This window comes from Chaetura pelagica, unplaced genomic scaffold (genome assembly GCF_000747805.2).
Source record: "Chaetura pelagica isolate M959 unplaced genomic scaffold, ChaPel_1.0 scaffold17, whole genome shotgun sequence".
Classification (NCBI taxonomy): domain Eukaryota; kingdom Metazoa; phylum Chordata; class Aves; order Apodiformes; family Apodidae; genus Chaetura; species Chaetura pelagica.
The window spans coordinates 10222883-10241293 of record NW_009970726.1 but is presented as its reverse complement, the minus strand read 5'-3'; the positions used below and the strand labels follow the sequence as shown (position 1 = coordinate 10241293).

Below are 18411 nucleotides of genomic sequence, written 5' to 3'. Positions count from 1 at the left end.
CTGAAGTTTTGTACCCCTTCAAGCATAGAGTTCTAATCAATTATAGCAAGTCTGGATAATCTTACTGTCTTTATATATGGATATAAACACATACCTTCTTTTTATAATTATTGCTGTTTTCTGGCTTCCAACAGAATCTGCTGCCTAATTACAGGGCACGGACATCAGAATATTCCAGAAACAAGTGTTTGAATTTTTGTGTGAAATGAAGAAAATAATAGTTAAGGGTACTTTAGCAAATACCCATTGAATGTTATAACTTGTTCATGCATTTTCTTTTGTGCAATCCTAGTCATCAGTGATAGTGTGGAAAGTTCATCATGTGCACTTCTCATTTAAGATCTATGTTCAACTTTCTATTTGCTACATTAAATAGTTGCACATAATCACAAATAAAAGGTACATTAGTCATGTTACAGTGGATGCTGATGCCTTTAGGAGCTGGTTTTTTGGAATGATTCAATATGCTTTTCATAACATTCACAGCTGAAGGTTACTCAGGAACCACGAGCAAAGAAAGGACGACGTAACCAGAGCATGGAACTCAAGAAAGAAGTAAGTAACCTCTGTTACCAGAACAAAGCACAGAAAATCTGAAATTTTAATAGACACTTTTTCAAGTTCTGCTACTTGTACTGATTTTATGGTATTAGTCTTAGAAGTTCCAGCCCCATAGCTTGATCCTCCTTGCTAACAAATATAATTGTACCTCCCTCATGCTGGTCATTGGTGTCATTTTGGTAAAATTCTGTATCATTAATGGATCAACAATCAACTTACAACTTTTATTTATTATTTTTTTTATGACAAATTCAGGCTAGTTAGTAAGTCTATAAACAGCGGAAGTTAGAAAATCCTTTGCATGATCAACCATGTAAGCTTATAAAATGTCGTATCCACATTTGTGCGTAGAACTTCCTTGTTTATCCAAGTTGCTCACTAAACGAGCATGTAACTAGGGAGTGTATTATTATGCTTGTACACAAGGGGGCAGATACTGAGACAGCCATCAATCTCTTATGTCCTAACTTTTGAGTACTTTTTCCTGGCCTTGTTTTAGCTGCATGTTGAACACTATGAGAAAGTTGCAAATATGTACAGTCCTCAGAAGAGGACTTGGGATTCCCTTACAGAGGAGGATCCAGGTATTTTAGCACCAGAGTTATGTGTGTTGGTCCTGGTGCCTGAAATACAGACACTGCCACTCCTCATATCTGGGCACCTGCCTCCCCATTGTGTGATACTGCAGGAGGTGTCTTCAGCAATGGAGGCAGTGACACGCTGCTCATGTTCCTGGGGGCACAAAGACTATTTGAGTACAAGATAGAGAGACTACAGTTTAGGATGTCTTGTCATTTTTATTGTGTTTTCTGTCAGGCAAATGCTGTAATTTGTTTCATGTATTTATGTCTTAATATTAGCTTTCTTAGTTCTGCTCACATTTGATCAGTGATCCAGAAGTCAATCAGAGTGACCTATTAGAGACTAATTGGTTGCAAAAGGGAATACACACTCAGCCTTTCGATTGGTGTGAACAGTGTCCCATCACACAAACAGGCACCAGATCTACTGCTGAGCAAGTTTGGTGTTACAAGGACTGTGTACTTTGTACACTGTTAAATGAGCTTTAAAAACTAATTTAAGAAAAAAAAAAAAAAAAAAAAAAAGAAACAAAAACAACCAATCAAGTATTGTTCATCTGTGTCTTAAGACACTTCTAATATCAATAACAGTTGCAGGGTTATTACTTCTATCCATTCTAAAGAGCAGGAGCAATGGGTGTTAGAGTGTAATAACACAGGCACCTAAATTCAGTACAGTACGTACAGCAACTGAGATTTCTTTCTTGGTAATTGTGTAATTACAGAAAGCTTCTGTGGTCATCCAAGTCTAGTTTTGTATTATTGGAAGCAAGACTTAGACGCTCATTAGCTTTTCATCTTCAAAGCACCTTTGAACTACTAGTCAATCTTTGCAGAAGTTCTCTGAAATCAGTGGAATCTTATAGACTCCAGTGGGGCCTGCTGGGCTAGAGTAAGCCCAGAGATTACCATAACAATTCAGGCACCTTGAGCACTCAGCTACAGTCTCTTCAGGGAGAATGGTATCAGGGGAAATCTATAGCAACTCTTTAGTAATCCAAAGCCTCTGATGCTGGTTGTACTTTTTGGGAATCAAGGCTGGTGAGTGTGGCATACTGATGCCACATGTGTGCTTCTTTCTGGAGGGCTCCTAGCTGAAGTCAGAAAAGCCTGACCAAACAACCTACCCCCTGTCATGCTATTTGTCCTCAGGGATCCCATTGGCACTAAAGGTCTTCAACAGACATCTTTCATATTAGTTGTGCTGACATTAGTCATGTAACATTTATTCTCCACAGTTCTATTTCGATATCTGGATTTACAAGTTTGTTCTTCCTCTGTAGGAGCCAGAACCTGAAACTGAAGCAGTAAGTTCAAGCCAGGAAATTCCCACAATGCCCCAGCCTATTGAAAAAGTTTCAGTCTCAACTCAGACCAAGAAGTTAAGTGCCTCTTCTCCAAAAATGCTGCATCGGAGCACCCAGACCAGTAATGATGGAGTGTGTCAGAACATGTGCCATGACAAATACACCAAAATCTTTAATGATTTCAAGGACAGGATGAAAGCTGATCACAAAAGAGAAACTGAGCGAGTTGTGCGAGAGGCAGTGGAAAAGGTAACCCTTGCTGAATACCACCTACACCCTGGTTTGTGGGGTGTAGATTTTTTTCACATTCTTTTCTGGTTTTGTAACATCCACCCTTAAGAAAATTAATTAAAAAACCCCTTTTCAAAGAGACCACATAAAAATGGTCTTCATTATTGCTTTTTAGGCCATTTCTATACCAACAAACCTTAGTTTGAACAGAAAATTCTGGCCTTTTTTATCCTTTTGTCCAGCAATCCTTCTAGCCTTTTAGCCTGATCTAGTTATCCTTTTAGCCTTTTGTCCAGCAAAATCAGTTTATGATCCAAAAACTAAACTAATTGTTCATTCATGAGTATCCATCTCCAAAGCCTGTGTCTCCATTGTCAAGTGTTTCAATGCTATTCATAAATTATTCTTATTTTGTCCATCTTCTGACCTAAACATTAAATAGATTCACTGAAATTTGTTTCAGTTTTCTTATCTAATGATAACCTGTTTAAAATACAATATGTAAACCTGAGCTGGTCAGCTTTGGCTGGAGAGAGTAAGACAGTTTAGAGGATTAATTGTCTGACCTCTCTTAAGTACATGGCTTAGGACAAGATTAATTTCCTTCTGGGTGAAGGACTATGGAGTGAACCTAGGGTGTTTTAAGTGTTAAACCTGTAGGTTAAGGCACCAAACTTTTAGATAACTGAGCAAGGGCAAAGGAATCCCGCTGACAATGAATACTGATAGGTACCTCTTACTGAACTCAGGGAAGTTCTATTTTGTATTTCGATTGTGCCCTTGCTGGAGATTTGTATGCAGTTGTAGATTTGGAAAAGAGAAGATCTTTGTCTAAGGTAAATTAATAAATTTGTAAATCAATCATTGATAAAATATATGTAGATGCCTAGCAGAATAGAAATATGGGGACATTTTTATTTGGAATGTTTCTTATGGGATGGAATTATTATTTTTCTAATGACTCTAAAGGAGAGAACTTTTTGTTCTCCAAATAGGAGAAATCTCTACTTATGTGACCTCCATCCACACCAGTAATAGAGGTTTAAACAGTAGATGTTTAAAGAAGATACTTTATTCCAACAGTTGTTCATTGACTTGTTTTGCTGACTCTCTTATGGCAGCTGCGTACAGAGATGGAAGAAGAGAAAAGGCAGGCTGTAAATAAGGCTGTGGCCAATGCACAAGGAGAGATGGACAGAAAATGTAAGCAAGTGAAGGAGAAGTGCAAAGAGGAATTTTTAGAAGAAATTAAGAAACTAGCAGGACAGCACAAGCAGCTGATTTCTCAGACCAAGAAGAAGCAGTGGGTAAGTGTCAAAAAGATATTACAGGACAGTAAGTGCAAATGTATAATTAATACTACAGGCCAGTTGAAGGTTATTTTCTCCTTACTTTTTACTGCATTGTTCCTTCATTGGTCTGTTGGCTATAAGGTTTGCTCCTTCATATTACTGCTTTCAAATTTTCATAACCTTCAACTTTCAACTCAAAGTTCTGATTGCTTTCTATCTTCATTACGAGTGTTAACAGTGCCATCTTCTTGAGTCCAATCAAATTCTAGTATGAAAATTATCTTTTTCTAAATGCAGTTTTACTGCATGTTAAGTCGTTTTGCATTAGTCCTTTGATCTCAAGGCCCTAGAGGGTACAGTATCTGGCTGCATCCGTTTATATTCCCCTGCTAATAATGCTGGTAGTGTTACTATTTTGGCCTTAGACAGGCTGAGAGTTGGGGTTGTTCAGCCTGGAGAAGAGAGGCTCTGGAGAGACCTTGTAGAGGCCTTCGTATACCTGAAGGGGCTACAGGAAAGCTGGGTAGGGGCTTTTTACAAAAGTGTGTAGTGGTAGGACTAGGGACAATGTCTTTAAACTAGAAGAGGGTAGATTTAGCTTAGACATTATAAAGAAATTCTTTAGTGTGAGGGTGGTGAGACACTAGCACAGGTTGCCCAGGGAAGTTGTGGATGCCCCTTTCCTGGAAGTGTTCAAGGCCAGGTTGGATGGGACTTTGAGCAACCTGATCTAGTGGGAGGTGTCCCTGCCCATGCAAGGGGGTGGAACTAGATGATTTTTAAGGTCCCTTCCAATCCAAATCATTCTCTGATTGTATTTTTTTCTTCTCCTAGCTTTTTTTTTTGAGGCTCTTTTATGTTCATTTTTATTTAAGACATGACTTTCTGAAGTATATTTCTCTCCCTTGCTCAGTCCTTAACCCCAAATCTGCAGCATTACGTACAAAAAAGTATGCCCTTTAGAAAAGTGAAACAGCCATCTAGCTTACTGTTCTATTACATGCTGCAAGCTTTTCCCTCTTCTTGTTTTGCGCCTTCTGTTTTCTTTTCAAGCCAGAAGTGTGTTCTCCCACATGGCTGTACAGCATCTACTCAGACATGGCAAGTGCTGCAATGCTGTGCTGTTAGCCTGTAGCACAGGTGGGTGGAAGCTGTTACGCTGAGGAGCAGTGGGCCTGGCACACACACAAACTTTGCTGTTCCTTTGCTCGTTTTCATAGAGCAGGGAAATGAAAGGCACTGGTTCAGGAATCACGAGGCGCTGCAGTAGCTGTCTGTAACGTGCAGGAGGGGTGGGTACAAGATTTTCTGACCGCCTCCTTTTGAGCGTTGATGTTGGCAGATGCGGCTGAGCAGCGTGCAGGTGCGTTGCCACAAGGTGGCACAAGATCTGAGCGGTGAGGGACCACCACCGTGCCACTGCCCCTGCACCTGCCACTGCCACTGCACCTGCCCCTGCCACTGCCCCTGCACCTGCCCCTGCCCCTGCCACTGCCACTGCCACTGCACCTGCCACTGCCACTGCATCTGCCACTGCCCCTGCCCCCGGGCACTGCCAGCCCTCCTCCTGAAGCTCCCCTTTCTCTTGCACTGTTCAGGGCTGTTTGTTTATGTTCAGCCTCATTAGTCCTTGTTCGTGCAGATTAAGTGATGGTCCCTGTGGAAAAGTGAAATAAATACGAAGGTGAGACAATCGGTTGCTGACCATCACAGTCATGAGTTTATTGTTTGTAAAGAGAATTACTTCAAATGCCAGAGCTCCTGTAGAGTCTTCATTTCTGTTCTAGTAGAGATTTTGCCGTGGGAGTTATGATACTGCAGTGCTTGGGACTCTCTCAGAGAGTTAGAAAATTCCTCCCTGTCTGCCTGTCTCTGCAGACCAAAGAAGTTCTTAAGGTTTTGGACTTGATCAAATTACTGTGTTTAATGAGTCACCATTCTGCCTGAATGCTTTTGCCTGTGGCACTTCAGAAGGAATTGAATTGTCTTTGCCCACTATAGAACTACATCAAATTAGTTCCCTTCTGTTGTAAGTTGAGTGCACATGTGAACTGTTGCCACTGTTTAGTTGATATGCAGTAACTCAATCACAGTAACTTGGTTGTGAGTCTGGACTCAACTGTACCTGCTTTTTGGTTTTCTTGAAGGCAAAATTTATGAAAGAGACTCCCAAGACTTACTTCCATCTGCTCCAAAGTGCCTTTAGCCTAATCAGAGAGTGCCCTGGTACCACATCGCTGCATCTTATGATCATGTACATAAAGTCTCTTTCCAAGCAAGACAATTAAATATATAAAGAACATTTGACAATCTTGCCTATTTCAGTGGTTCCAGAACTATCTGTCAATCACCACCTTAAATAAAGGCATCACACAGGCAGCTGGTTTGCATGTGGTAGGAGAGGGAGGGTACAGATAAACACCTTGGCATTGAAGCTGATGGATCTGCCTGCCAACATACAGCCTCAGGCAGCTGGAGTTGGTCCAATTACCCAACTCCCCAGTGATTTTTCTTTCGGTGGTACTAATGACAGTCCCTGGCGTGTAGTATTGCTCTTGTATAGTGCTATTATAATAATGATACCTCCTTACCAAAATCTCATGTAATTAACACACATACTAAATGAGTTTTGGTGGCTTTGCTTTTTAATTAGAAGCAGAGGCCTCTGGTTTTGCGTAATGCAGATGTCTAGGCTTGGGAATACAGCTGGTATTATTCATGCTGTATTTGTCTTTTTCTCATAAAAATCCAGTCAGGATTAAGAGATGGTTTTGCTTGTGGCATACAGGCATGTGAGAAGATCCCAGTCCTCAGGAGCTTAACACATAGTTAAAGAACGTTGAAGTTAAAGAAAGATAAAGATTTTAACTGATCACAGTCCCTTTGGCTTAACCCAATCTCATTTTTATACCTCCAGAAAATTTGGATTTAATACAGATACCTCAAGTAAATAGCAAATGAAAGGAAGAAATGTAAAGGCAAGGTTAACAATCAGGAGATTATGGAGTTTGACAGCCTCCAGAGTACAAGCTAGGGTGCTGGTCTTGATAATGTTTCTTTTTCAGTTTCTTCCAGTTCTTTTATTTTCATGTAAGCCTCATGTAAATTGGTGCATAGTTCACTTTTATAGTTAATTTTTAACTTCTGTCTCTTTCAATTAAATTTACATTTATAGTTATTCTAACTTGAAAACAGGTTGTTTGCAAGTGAATGAGCATTGTCCGTAACATGTACTATCTGAAAAAAAAGCCCAAGCAACTGATAATGTTTAGAAAGAGGAAAATGCAAAGAAAAGAGAAAGCCTAAGTCCAGCTGGCTTTTTGCCTTCACTGCTACATGTTCTGGTACCAGCTTAGATGACACTATTTTCCTTTTTTAAGTGGAGATTTACATCCCATACTTATGGCCAGCATATGTAAAGGGAAGCAAAGGATACACAGATCTCCCGTTTTAGCTTTTTTGATCTCTCTGAGCAAGCAGATGTGAAGCTGGTCTCTGGGCTGAGGCCCATGCTGTATGTAATGGAGAGGCACAGCTGTTCCCTGCACCTTTACAGCAGATGATCCTAATGGTTCCCACAGGCTTGTAGACAGCCAGCAACATGAAAAAACAGGAAAACAGCTCTTGAGAGGACACTTGTTTGCAGACGTTCCTACAAATAAATTTCCCTCGAGCTAAGTTATAAACAAACTGGAGACGTTCCCTTCTCATGAAGCTAGGGCAGTCCCTTTATTACAGATGTAAATAAATAGCAGTTTAACCAATGTCAGTGTTGGTTTTCTGGGAACTGTCTTGTTGTAGTGTGTAGGATTGTTGTGGTTCTGTTTCGTTTTAAGGCAGTTGGGCTTGTTTTCTTTGTAATTTTGTTTTATTAACAATGCTGTAGCTAGGCAGGACATAACCAGTAAATTGTGTTACCCTGTGGTTTGATAGCAGCCTGCACAGCCTGTGTGATATCTCTCTGTTCACCATCATGCAGTAAGCATTCCAGACTGGTTTTGTAGAGATACTCTCTGATTTTGAGCGGACCAAATTCAGAAAGACAAATCTGAGGTCATCAGGACCTGGCTTTCAAGGGCTTTGAGTATAAGTGGCTTGAGCAGCAATGCCATCCTACTTCATAGGATTCTGTCAGAATGGTAGTTAATGCTTTTGCAGCAAGACCTGAAGGGGTATAAAACCACCTAGAGACAGGGCACATTGCCTGTCTGGGTGCCATAACTCCTTGTTGACCACCTATAGTGTTGACCAGCATAATTATTCCCTTTTTTTAGTTCCTCAGAGGCCACAGGGTTATTTTCCAGGTAATTCTTCCAGCTACCAGTCAAGTGGGGATGTTCTGTGTGTACCAAGGTAGAAATCCTCCTTGCTGAGGCACTCCTCAGAAGCAAGCATTTCTGCTGAAGTCACAGGCTGTGCAAGCATCTCTTTATTTGAGGAGCTTTGTGCAGTCCTGGCAGCCAGGACAAAGTGCGAGAGCCCACATTGCCATCCTGTGTACAACAGGCCTTCTCTGGTTTCTGGAAGATTTGAAGGAAAAGACACTTTATTGCTATTCCCAGTAGCACTGACATAGCATGAGGTTTTCCTTTCACAAGATTGCAGCACTGTCTGTCAGCAAAACCCACTGACAGTAGCCTCCTTGCAGACCTACCACTTGGTCATGAATTATTCTCTTCTCCAGTGAGGTTCCAGTTGTGACTTTTGAGATTTTCCTAGCCCAAAAATGATCTTCCCCAGCAACCACACAGCAGGTCAGGCTTGTAAAGAAACCTCAGAAATGCTGATTTTCAAGCTTGCACAGTAACTTTTCATGCCAGAAGGGCCTGTTGATTTATTGTAGTTTTTAAGACATAGATCAGGGTTCTATTAAACAAACATGGGGAAGAAGACGTTTCCTGTACTTTGTGGCTGAAAAATGTCTGTCCACTGCCCTGGGAAATGAGTTTTCTTAAGTAAGAGATTATTTTTTCAAAAACAATAATCCAGACTCCAGAAAATATGAAAGCACTGTGCAGATTAGCTGAAGGTTGCTGCTTTACTCAGCACGTGTGAAAAATGCCCTGCTGCCTTTGGATGCCCCACATGTACATAAAAGAGAAGTATTGCTCTGCACGTGCTGGTGCATCCATGAACAGGTGAGAACACTCGTGCGCTGGGAAGGAGGGATCCTGCCAGGGTGGTAATCTCCTCTCGTTTGTTCTCTCCAGTGCTACAACTGTGAAGAAGAGGCCATGTACCACTGCTGCTGGAACACTTCCTACTGCTCCATCAAGTGTCAGCAGGAGCACTGGCATGCTGAACACAAACGTACCTGCCGCAGAAAAAGATGAAAGAGTTATTCCTCCCCTGGAAAACCACCCCGATGATTGCTATTCTCAGACACAGCGGTTTTTGTTTCCAAGAAGCCAAAATTGTTTAGAATTTGCTTCCCATTTTGCACCAGCCTTTAAACACTTTTCGTAAAAGAAATTTTGCACAGTAATTTCAATCTTTCCGTTTAATGCTCCTCCAAAATGTTTTCCGCAAAATGAATTTAACATCTGTGGGAGGAGGTTACTTTAAATAATTTTAAACTAGAGGATTTGTTGCATTTTCAGCAAATTTTAAAACATTTTTAGGTTTTACAGAGATTTTAATCTTTAAAAAACAGCAGATCTCAAAATAAAAAGTCATACAAGTTTAACAAAAGGAACATTTAAAAACTAGATCTGAATGTAAGAAGTATAGAACTGTTTCAGAAAAGAGAAGCATACTACCTTGTTGTAACATTTATTTCTTAACCTTCTTGAGCTGGTTTTGTTCAGCTTAATTTTACTGTTTAAAGGCATTATCTATTGGTTATACCAGTGGGTACATGATTGAATTTAGGGAACAGGGTTGACACAGCAGGTGCTAGTCCTGCGTATTTTTTCTTAAATATTTCCCAACTGTGTTTTATTTTCATTATTTCTTTTCAATATATAACTTTTATAACAAAATATTAGCTTTGATCTTGTAGTTTAAAATCACAGGGAACTGGGGTAATCTTTTACTGAGCTGGATCTTAGAGAAAAAATGAATATTTAAATTTTGAAGTTTGCACATTTCATCTTTGTCCTAACATGAGTGCTTGTAACAAGAATAAGAAAAGCAAAAAAAAAAAAAAGCCAACAAAAAAACCCAAAACACCCAACTACCTTTATTCACACATGAAATGATGAGGCATACAAATTTCTTTACTGCGCCCACCCCTCCCTCCCCCCCTGCTTCAGTCTCCCCAATCCAATGTCATTTGACTGCCTATGATCTGGTGTCACCTGGTCCATTGTAACTTGATAATAAAAGGAGAAAAAAAAGCACTTAAGTTTCACAGAAGCCGTTATGTTTGTAGTAATGGGTCATTGCCTATTAATGAGCTCCATCACTGTACTCAGAATGAAGAATAATGCATGTTAATTTTCTTGTATTAAAGATGCCGTGATTTGTAAAAAGTCTGTATTTTGCGGAATGTCTGGATTAAGAAGCATTACCAATAGGAATGGATCGATAGTTGAGAAATTATTTCTTTTTTTGTTTGTTTTATATATAGATATATGAATTGCATCCATGTTCAGAGACATTTTTTAAATAGATGTAAAACTGACTGAAATAGCTTTTCTTTTCAAGTCTCTCCACATTTTAGGTTTTTTTTCAAAGACTGGTCTTAGACTGAGTCGTATGCCCATTAACCATCCAGCTATTTTTTAAGAAGTTAGAGGAATAATTTGTAAATATTTATTTAGATCTTTGATATTTATTGAAAGCAATTACATGATGGAACGATGGAAGCTGAAGAATCAGGAGGAAAGCCTTTAAAAAAGTTTTCTCTAGGATTTGTCAGGGTCATTGTAAAGATGAAAATATAACTAAGACTTCTGTGAACTACCACTGAAATCCTAATTTTTTTTACTTACAGTGGTGATATAAGTTAATTGACTAGATACTGCCAAATAATGCCCAAAGTGTTGCAGAAATTAAGTGGCAAGTTGATTGGGAAAATAGTAAGAAGATGGTAACTTGTATTACCACAGCTACATTATTGCCTGATTAATGTGTAATTAACTTTTGTCGCCTCTGTGTTGTGACTGTAAAACACTTCACAACTAAAAATCAATCTTGTTCGATTACTTTACAAGTTCCAAAACTTCGATCCACCCCTATGAAAGCAAGTTATCGTGGAAATATTTTTGGTGTAAAATCATTCCAGAATATGTAATATTTAACTGATAGCTGCATGAAAGTAAGATTCGTGTTACTTTGGCTTTTTTGTCTCTGTTGACACGGTTGCACATTTCCAAGTTACTACAGTGTGAAAACTGTGTGTTTTAAAGAAAAAAAAAAAGAAAAAAAAAACAACAAAATGAAAAAAAAAAAAAGATTGTGGCCTGGTTTTGTATAAGTTTTAGGTAAAATTACAATTGATTGTTTTAGGAATCATGATTTAAAATTAATTTTTCTGCAAATCATAAAGCTATATTAAAGTGTTGAGCTTAGCCACTATGCACATTGTAATTATTCATTGTGGCTGTCCAGTTTATGATGCATTCTGGCATTTTGTAAGCTGCTCTGACTAGCAATATATAGAGTCATTTAATGTGTTAACATTGGTTAATAAATGTATTTAAAAAAAACCACAAAAAACAAACACTGAAAGTGTCTGTGTTGATTTTCATAGAATCATAGAATCCTTTTTGGCCAGTTGTGCTCACACCCTTGGGTGGCCGTGCATGAGACTGCTATTTGTATTTGTCCTTACCTAGAAAGACTGAGGCAGTGGATGAGGGAGCTGTGCCTGAACTTGTGGGGATCTTGCTTCTGACCTGAGGTGGGCTGGCAGGGCTTGAGCATTTAACATGGCTCTTGGCACCAAAAGTGACCCTTTTCAGCACGTTCTGAGCCAGCAGTCTCTGGAAGCTGCATCCCTCGTGTGCTGGTTTTGATGCCAGGGCCTGCGCTGCTGGCAGCCAGCGTGGGCTCACAGATCCCCTTCCCCGTGTGCTTCCCCTCACCAGTGGCCCCATTCTGCCTCTTCCCTAAACTGGTTGCCACTCCTGAGCCTGTGCCCATTATATATATCATTAATAAAATAATTTTATCAGGAGGGACTGAGGGGACTCTCTCAACTCAGCTCCAGCCTGGACTGTGACAGCATTTACCAACCCAGCACTGTGCAACAGTCGCTCTCATTAACTCTTGAAGTCCAGACTTCCTGCCAGCAGGGTGCCCAAGGGCCCACGCTGGTGCTGCTGCCCACAGGCCATGTCCAACAGCTACCCCTAGAGAAAGAGTCATTTGAGGTTGAGCCACAGGCAAGACAAATTGTCCTGAAGCCCCATCAAGACTTTGGGGCTGCAGTAGGGGCACTGTAGGACTTTGTTCCTCTGTGGCAATTCTAAATTTCCCTGTGGGAATTAAGACCTGGCATGACCTGGTAGTTCCAGGAAAAAAAACCATTTAAAATAATTTCAAAAATTGTATTTTTAATTTTTAAATATCCATCAAAAGTCTTTTATTATTTTAAAAGCACACTTTACTGTTCTTACATGAGTCATAGCATTTTACCCAAGAGTGCAAAATTTATTCATTCAGCTTGATGAAACTTGACTAAATACAAAGAACCAGCACAGCACATGTATTTCAAATGAAGCATTTATCCCGAATCAAGAGAGCAAAGCAGGATCAGGAGCAAACAGTATCTGTGTCCACCAACCCTGTGCTCCCTTTCCCAGGCCTTCTCCTCCTTCAGTGACTGCAGCCAGCCTCCAAGACAGCACTGACCACCAGCACGCCACTGGCACAAGTTCCCAGTGGAAACATTCCCCCTCATCCCTCCCTGTGCACATTTGTTGGTTCAGGTGTCACCAGTGGGGCTGGAGGTGCTTTGGAAGTGCTATCACTGCTTCCCACCTCCAGCACACAATATGGGTCCTCCACAACCCTATCACACACCCTATGCTGGGCCCTCTCACCACCAACTCTGCTAAGCAGAGCAGGACGTTTGTCCCTGCACGTCCCCGAATCTGCCAGTTACCCTCCACCAGAAATGCTGGAATGAGCTGAGGCTGCTCCGAGCTGCTGCTATTTTACCACCACAAACAAGAATCCTAGTGCATCAGGCTTAAATACATTATCTGGCTTTTTATTAGTGACTTTTCCTTTTTTTATCATTGTTATTATTGTTGTTATTAACATTATTATTATTGTTATTATTCAATAACAATAATAACCTTAACTCTGGCTGTTGCTTCATTTGAAGGAAGAGCAGTGGTTTCTGCCTCCTGCTTCCTTTAGGTGGAGTGAGCTGCCCAGCTCAGGGCTTCTTTGCCTTTCCATGCCTGAAGTGACTGAGTATGTGAAATATGTTTGGGATTTGTTACCAGTAGTTAGGGGCTACTCAGCCAATTTTAGCCTCAGTGAGTGAGAGCAGCCTGTGCATATGCTTTCCAAATGCTTTTATAAATCAAACTGGGAGGGGTATCAAAGGGAGAAAGGCCCTTCCTGCATTGTTTTCATGTTAAGGAAATTCAATTGCAAGTGAAAAGGTCCCTACATTTGTGAGAAGAATACAGTGTTTCTGCATTTAAGTGGGAGATATTCATAGTTAATGTAAAAGGAGCCTTCCAAACCCCTGAAAAAAACGTAGTTTTATCTTGATAAAACCCATTCGCACATGTCAAAAGGCTCAAACGCTTGTTTGAGTAATTCTCTTTAAAATATAAATACATAAATAAAAAATGCTGCATTGCTTAAAGTTCAAAATTGTAAAATCAGAAAAGAGAGCTCAGATAGAATTAGCTTTAAATGCCCCTTCCTGCTCTCCACAGCCATGCCTGTCCCAGGACCTCTCCAGCCCAACAGCCCTGGAGCACCCTGTGGTGAAGTGTGGAATGATGCCTTCAGGCATGGCAAACACTGATGGAGGGGCTAAAATTAAATACAGTGCCTGCCTTGCAGATAATTGTTACATGAAAGGGGACTAATAATTGAAGATAATACAGAAGAAAGGCTGAGAAAGAGCGAAAAGGGGTCATGGTAAAAGGCAGAGTGATGTGTTTGTTTATGAAGCCATCAGCCAGTTTCTGTTAACTCCCTGGAAGTAAAAACTGAGATGGCATAAAGCTTCAATGGAAATAGGATTTGCCCCAGAGAGGTACCTAAAAATAAACTTGAGTTCTGCACAAAGACACAGTGAAGCTGGTTAGCATGAAATGCTTTACTAGTGTTTGCAAAAGGACTTCTGTGGCAGAAAACAACGTTTATTAATTAAGCCAGAGCACTATTTCATTTGTAACTACTTTGTGAACAGGAAAAGTGTCTTTTGCAGCCAGGCACTGCAGGTGGCTCTGGACTCTGCTTGCTGCCATGCCAGGTGCCTGCCTCTCCTCTGATCCTGCTCCCATGGGAAGAGCACGTGGGAGCCAGATCCATGCTGGGCCAGTGCTGAGCCATGATCCCTTTGTGCTTGGACTGGGCAATGTGATTTTGTCCCTTGTAAAGGCCTTCAAGGTGAAAAATGGCATCATTAAAAGCAAAAACAAAACTGGTGCCTTGTATACAGCAGCTCTCGAAGCCCTTGCCATCAGGAAAGAGGGGTTTGCCTGGTGTGGACCAGCCACACATGCCTTGGCTCATTGGGGCACCCCTCACTGTCCTCATTAGGAGGAGCAAGCACCATTTCTAGGAGAGCTGTGTGGGTCTGGCACGGCCTCAGGAGGAAGCACAGAGAGGTGTCCAAACCCCCGCAGTGCGGGCAGCCTGGTGCGGGCAGGGAGCTCCTCCAGTGCCCGTGCTGCAGCTCAGCTCCTGCCAAGGACAAGCACTGGCTCCTGGAAAAAAAACACTGCCAGGAACTCTGCCATGCGTGGCTGATGCACTAGGGAGGCAATTTCTTTGGCTGACAAAACGTTTGCCCAAGTGACAGAGCCTTTCCCTGCCTTTTCACAAGTCTGTAAAGACCATGGGTGCTGGAAAGCTTTTTGGTTTTTTCCCCTGAAGAAAAGAGAGATGTGCAAGTGCTTGTTATTTTTCCTGTGGACCCCAGAGCCAGCAGCTTAACTCTGGGCTCCTGCTGTAAAGCGGTGGCCACTGCAGTGAGCAGGCTGCCCTATGCTCACCAACTTGGGAGTCAGTGCTGGATGGTGAGCAGGAGCCCAGGACCACTCTCCCCTTCTCACCAGCAGCATGGATGCCACATCTCTGTCCAGTATTTGGTTAGGTGCAACACTGCACTTGCAAAAAAAAACAACAACCCAAGCCCTGTAGATTGTATTTCACTGCAGTTGGTCAGGGCAATGTTGGCTTTTGGGGTCCAGGCAGGAAGTAGGAGAAGCTCACACCACTGGTCTGCTGCTGGGTGCCTGGTACTGGCTTCCTGCCCATAGGTGGGTGAACCCTGGCTCCTGCTGACAATAATGCTGCAGGAGCAGCTGCTGCAGAAAAGGCCCATGCAGTTAAAGAGCAGCCAGGAATTCAAGCTTAAGAGCTATAGGCCTCCTGGAGTTCCTCCCCAGCCCTGGCACAACCCAGCCTGCCACCATTTTGCCATGGCAAGTGTCCTGGCAGGGCCCAGCCTGTGCCTGCAGCAAGCCCTCCTGGCCCAAGGCAGGACATGGCAGCTCACTTGGCAGTGCTGGGTTGAATTATGTGAAAATAGTCAATGTCATCCCCTTTCCCCCAAAATCCTGCTCGCTGCCTTTTACTGACAGGCCACAGGGAAAGGTTAACCTTAGTGCTCTCACACCTGCCTGGGCAGTCCTCATCACTCCTTCAGGGTGAGCTCCAGCACCTGGTGGAAGTTTCTCCCAGTCACAACACCCCTGCCCAGAGCTTCTCAGCTCAGCAGCAGGTTCCTAGGGCTGCACTCTCCACACAGAAGGAGCTGCAGAGACGGAACCCGTTTACAGGCTTTGCTGGTAACAGCTTGTTCAAGCTGACAGGCTGCACCCAGAGGGTGATGGTAAATAGCTCTTCATCAACCTGGCAATCTATCACAAATGGGAACCTAGTGCTGTTAATGTTGTCTTAAGTGATCCAGCTGGTAAAGTGTACCCTGATGAAGTCTGCAGATGGCACCAAACTGAGAGGGCCATAGACACGCCAGAAGGGTGAGCCACCCTGCAGAAATACCTGGATAGACTAGAAGAGTGGGCCAACAAGAACCTTATGAATGTCAACAGAACAAGTGTAAGTTCTTGCACCTGGGAAGACATAACCCCAGAGTGCTGGGATCTACCTGGCTGGAGAGCAGCTCTGTAGAAAGGGACCCAGGGCTCCTTGTGGACAACAAGTTCAAGATGAGTGAACAATTTGCTGCAGCAGGAAAGAAAGCCAACAGGCTTGCCAACAGGGTTGCCTCAATGAGGGCATCACCAGCAGACATAAGAAGTTATCATCCCGCTGTACTCAGTGCTTGTCAGGCCACGCTTGGAATACCAATACCATGTTCAGTTCTGGTTCCTGCTATAGAAAAAAGATGTGCACAGACTGGAGATGGTCCAGAGAAGGGCCACAAAGGTGATCAAAGGACTGGGAAGCCTGCAGTACAAGGAAAGACTGAGAGAACTGGGTTTTTTCAGCCTAGAAAAAAGAAGGCTAAGGGGAAACTTCATCACCATGTTCCAAGACTTAAAGAAGATGGAGACTCCTTTTTACAAGGTAAATGGTAAAAATTATTTTAATCCATGGTTTAGTTGGCTTCATCCTGTGTTCAGAGGAGGAATGTTCTTGTGCATAGGCACTCATAAAGAACAAGGGAAGTTCTCCTGAAGGTTTTGTTGGAGCAAACAATGCCCTGAAGGGTACTTAGGCCAAATTTCTTACAATTTACTGAACTCAAATTCTTCCCATGATCACACCCCTCTGACCTCAAAGGTTGTGTGTGACTCCGTTGTTTCTGCAAAGCAGGGCTCCTTGCCTTACTTGCCCCTCATGGGGCACACTGGGATTTGAGTTCTCCCAGCCTTTCCCCATTAACTGAGGTGTGGGGTATCAGCTTGGCACCAGTGCAGTGGGGCTGATGGTGCCAAACTTCAGAGGAGCCCTCCAAAATGCTTGTGTATGTCCTAATGGGAACCATGTGGCCATGGTGAAGAAGCCATGTAAGTCCTGCTACTCCTCATGGACCCTGATTAAAATGCTCTTCCTTTGAGGGAGAGCTGATCCATATGCAAAACCAAAGCCAAATGTGGGCTCAAGGATTATTTTTTTAAAAAAGAGTATGACTTGAAGTTCAGCTCTGCACCCAGCAAGTGCTCACATGTCCTCTATGACTCTCCCTGTCATTCAGCATTTCCAAATCAGAACTTGGATAAATAGAACAAATATATTTTACCTAAAATTAAGTCAAACTACCAATGAGACCAGTTGCAGCCTACATTTCTGGTTGCCTTTTCCAGTGCTTACACTTTGTCAGGTCTCATTTGGACTGACACAATGTTTCCTGACTTTGTCCCTCTCCCACAGATGTGTTGCCTTTATTGTGCTGGAGGAGTAAGTGGTGCTGCCAGTTGTATGTCAAGTGCAATGAAAGTGCATGTTTCCACATGCACACACAGCAAAAATGCAATCACAGTGCTTTCCAAGAGAGGCTTGGAAACACCCATTATGTGATCCACTGGAAATGGGAGCATTTAAACAATAGTTTTCATTTTAAACAATCTGGTTTTTGTTAGAAAATACTCAAAATTGAGTGATCTCTAATAGTAATTTTATTATGGCTTAAAGCAGCAGTCAAAAGCTTCTTGTTTGGTTAAAGGGCTTTGACTCAAGATGAAAAAATTCTTCCATCCTTTGAATTAAAAAATAACTGTAGCTGAGGAACTACGCCATCTGGGTTTTTTTTTTTTTTCTTTTTTCCCTTTTTTTTCTTTTTTCCCATTACTAAGCAAAGAGATGTAAGAGGAAGGAGAGGAAGAACTTAAATGTTCCCCATTCAGTTTTTGCTGTCCCTGCCCTCGGGCGTGGCAGGGTGGGCTGTGGGTTTCCAGCACCCTCCCCTGCAGCACCAGGGCATCCTGGGGCTGCGTGTCCCCGTCACTGCCCCGGCCGACAGCCAGTCCTGCCTGAGCCTCGCGGGGTGTGTGCATGGCTGGGACACCCTGCAAATGCACGAGTGCACATCCTCACCTCAGCATCCAGCTACCTCTGGTGGGAAGGGAAGGGGACACATAAAAATAATCCTCCTGTGGATTTCAGGGAAGTATCCAAACCCAAGTATTTGTGAGAGGCACCCTAGAAATTAATGACTGAGCATATGTGTCTGCAGTGCTTTGTATCTCCTCAGCCACCAATTTCCTTAGGGCAGTTGGCTCAAATTCTCATCTTCCTCTGCTCCGTGAATACTGGACATGCCATATTCCCCTCCTGACCCTGCTTCGTGGAAACGCTATTTTCATCTTGCATGCAGCTGCTTGTCTTTCC

At 42.3% G+C, this 18411-nt stretch overlaps 1 protein-coding gene across 2 annotated transcripts in view; it reads left to right on the top strand.

Annotated features, from left to right (window-relative positions):
• The window catches only part of ZMYND11 (zinc finger, MYND-type containing 11), a 65832-nt gene extending 54488 nt beyond the window's left edge, over positions 1–11344 (top strand). For both annotated transcript variants that reach the window (XM_010007006.1, XM_010007005.1), the window contains 4 exons: positions 487–555; positions 2426–2698; positions 3802–3987; positions 9183–11344. In XM_010007006.1, the coding sequence (XP_010005308.1) occupies positions 487–555; positions 2426–2698; positions 3802–3987; positions 9183–9305 (651 nt within the window). In that variant the 3' untranslated portion in view covers positions 9306–11344. The remainder of the gene's footprint in view (positions 1–486; positions 556–2425; positions 2699–3801; positions 3988–9182) is intronic.
• The last annotated feature ends 7067 nt before the right edge of the window (positions 11345–18411 follow it).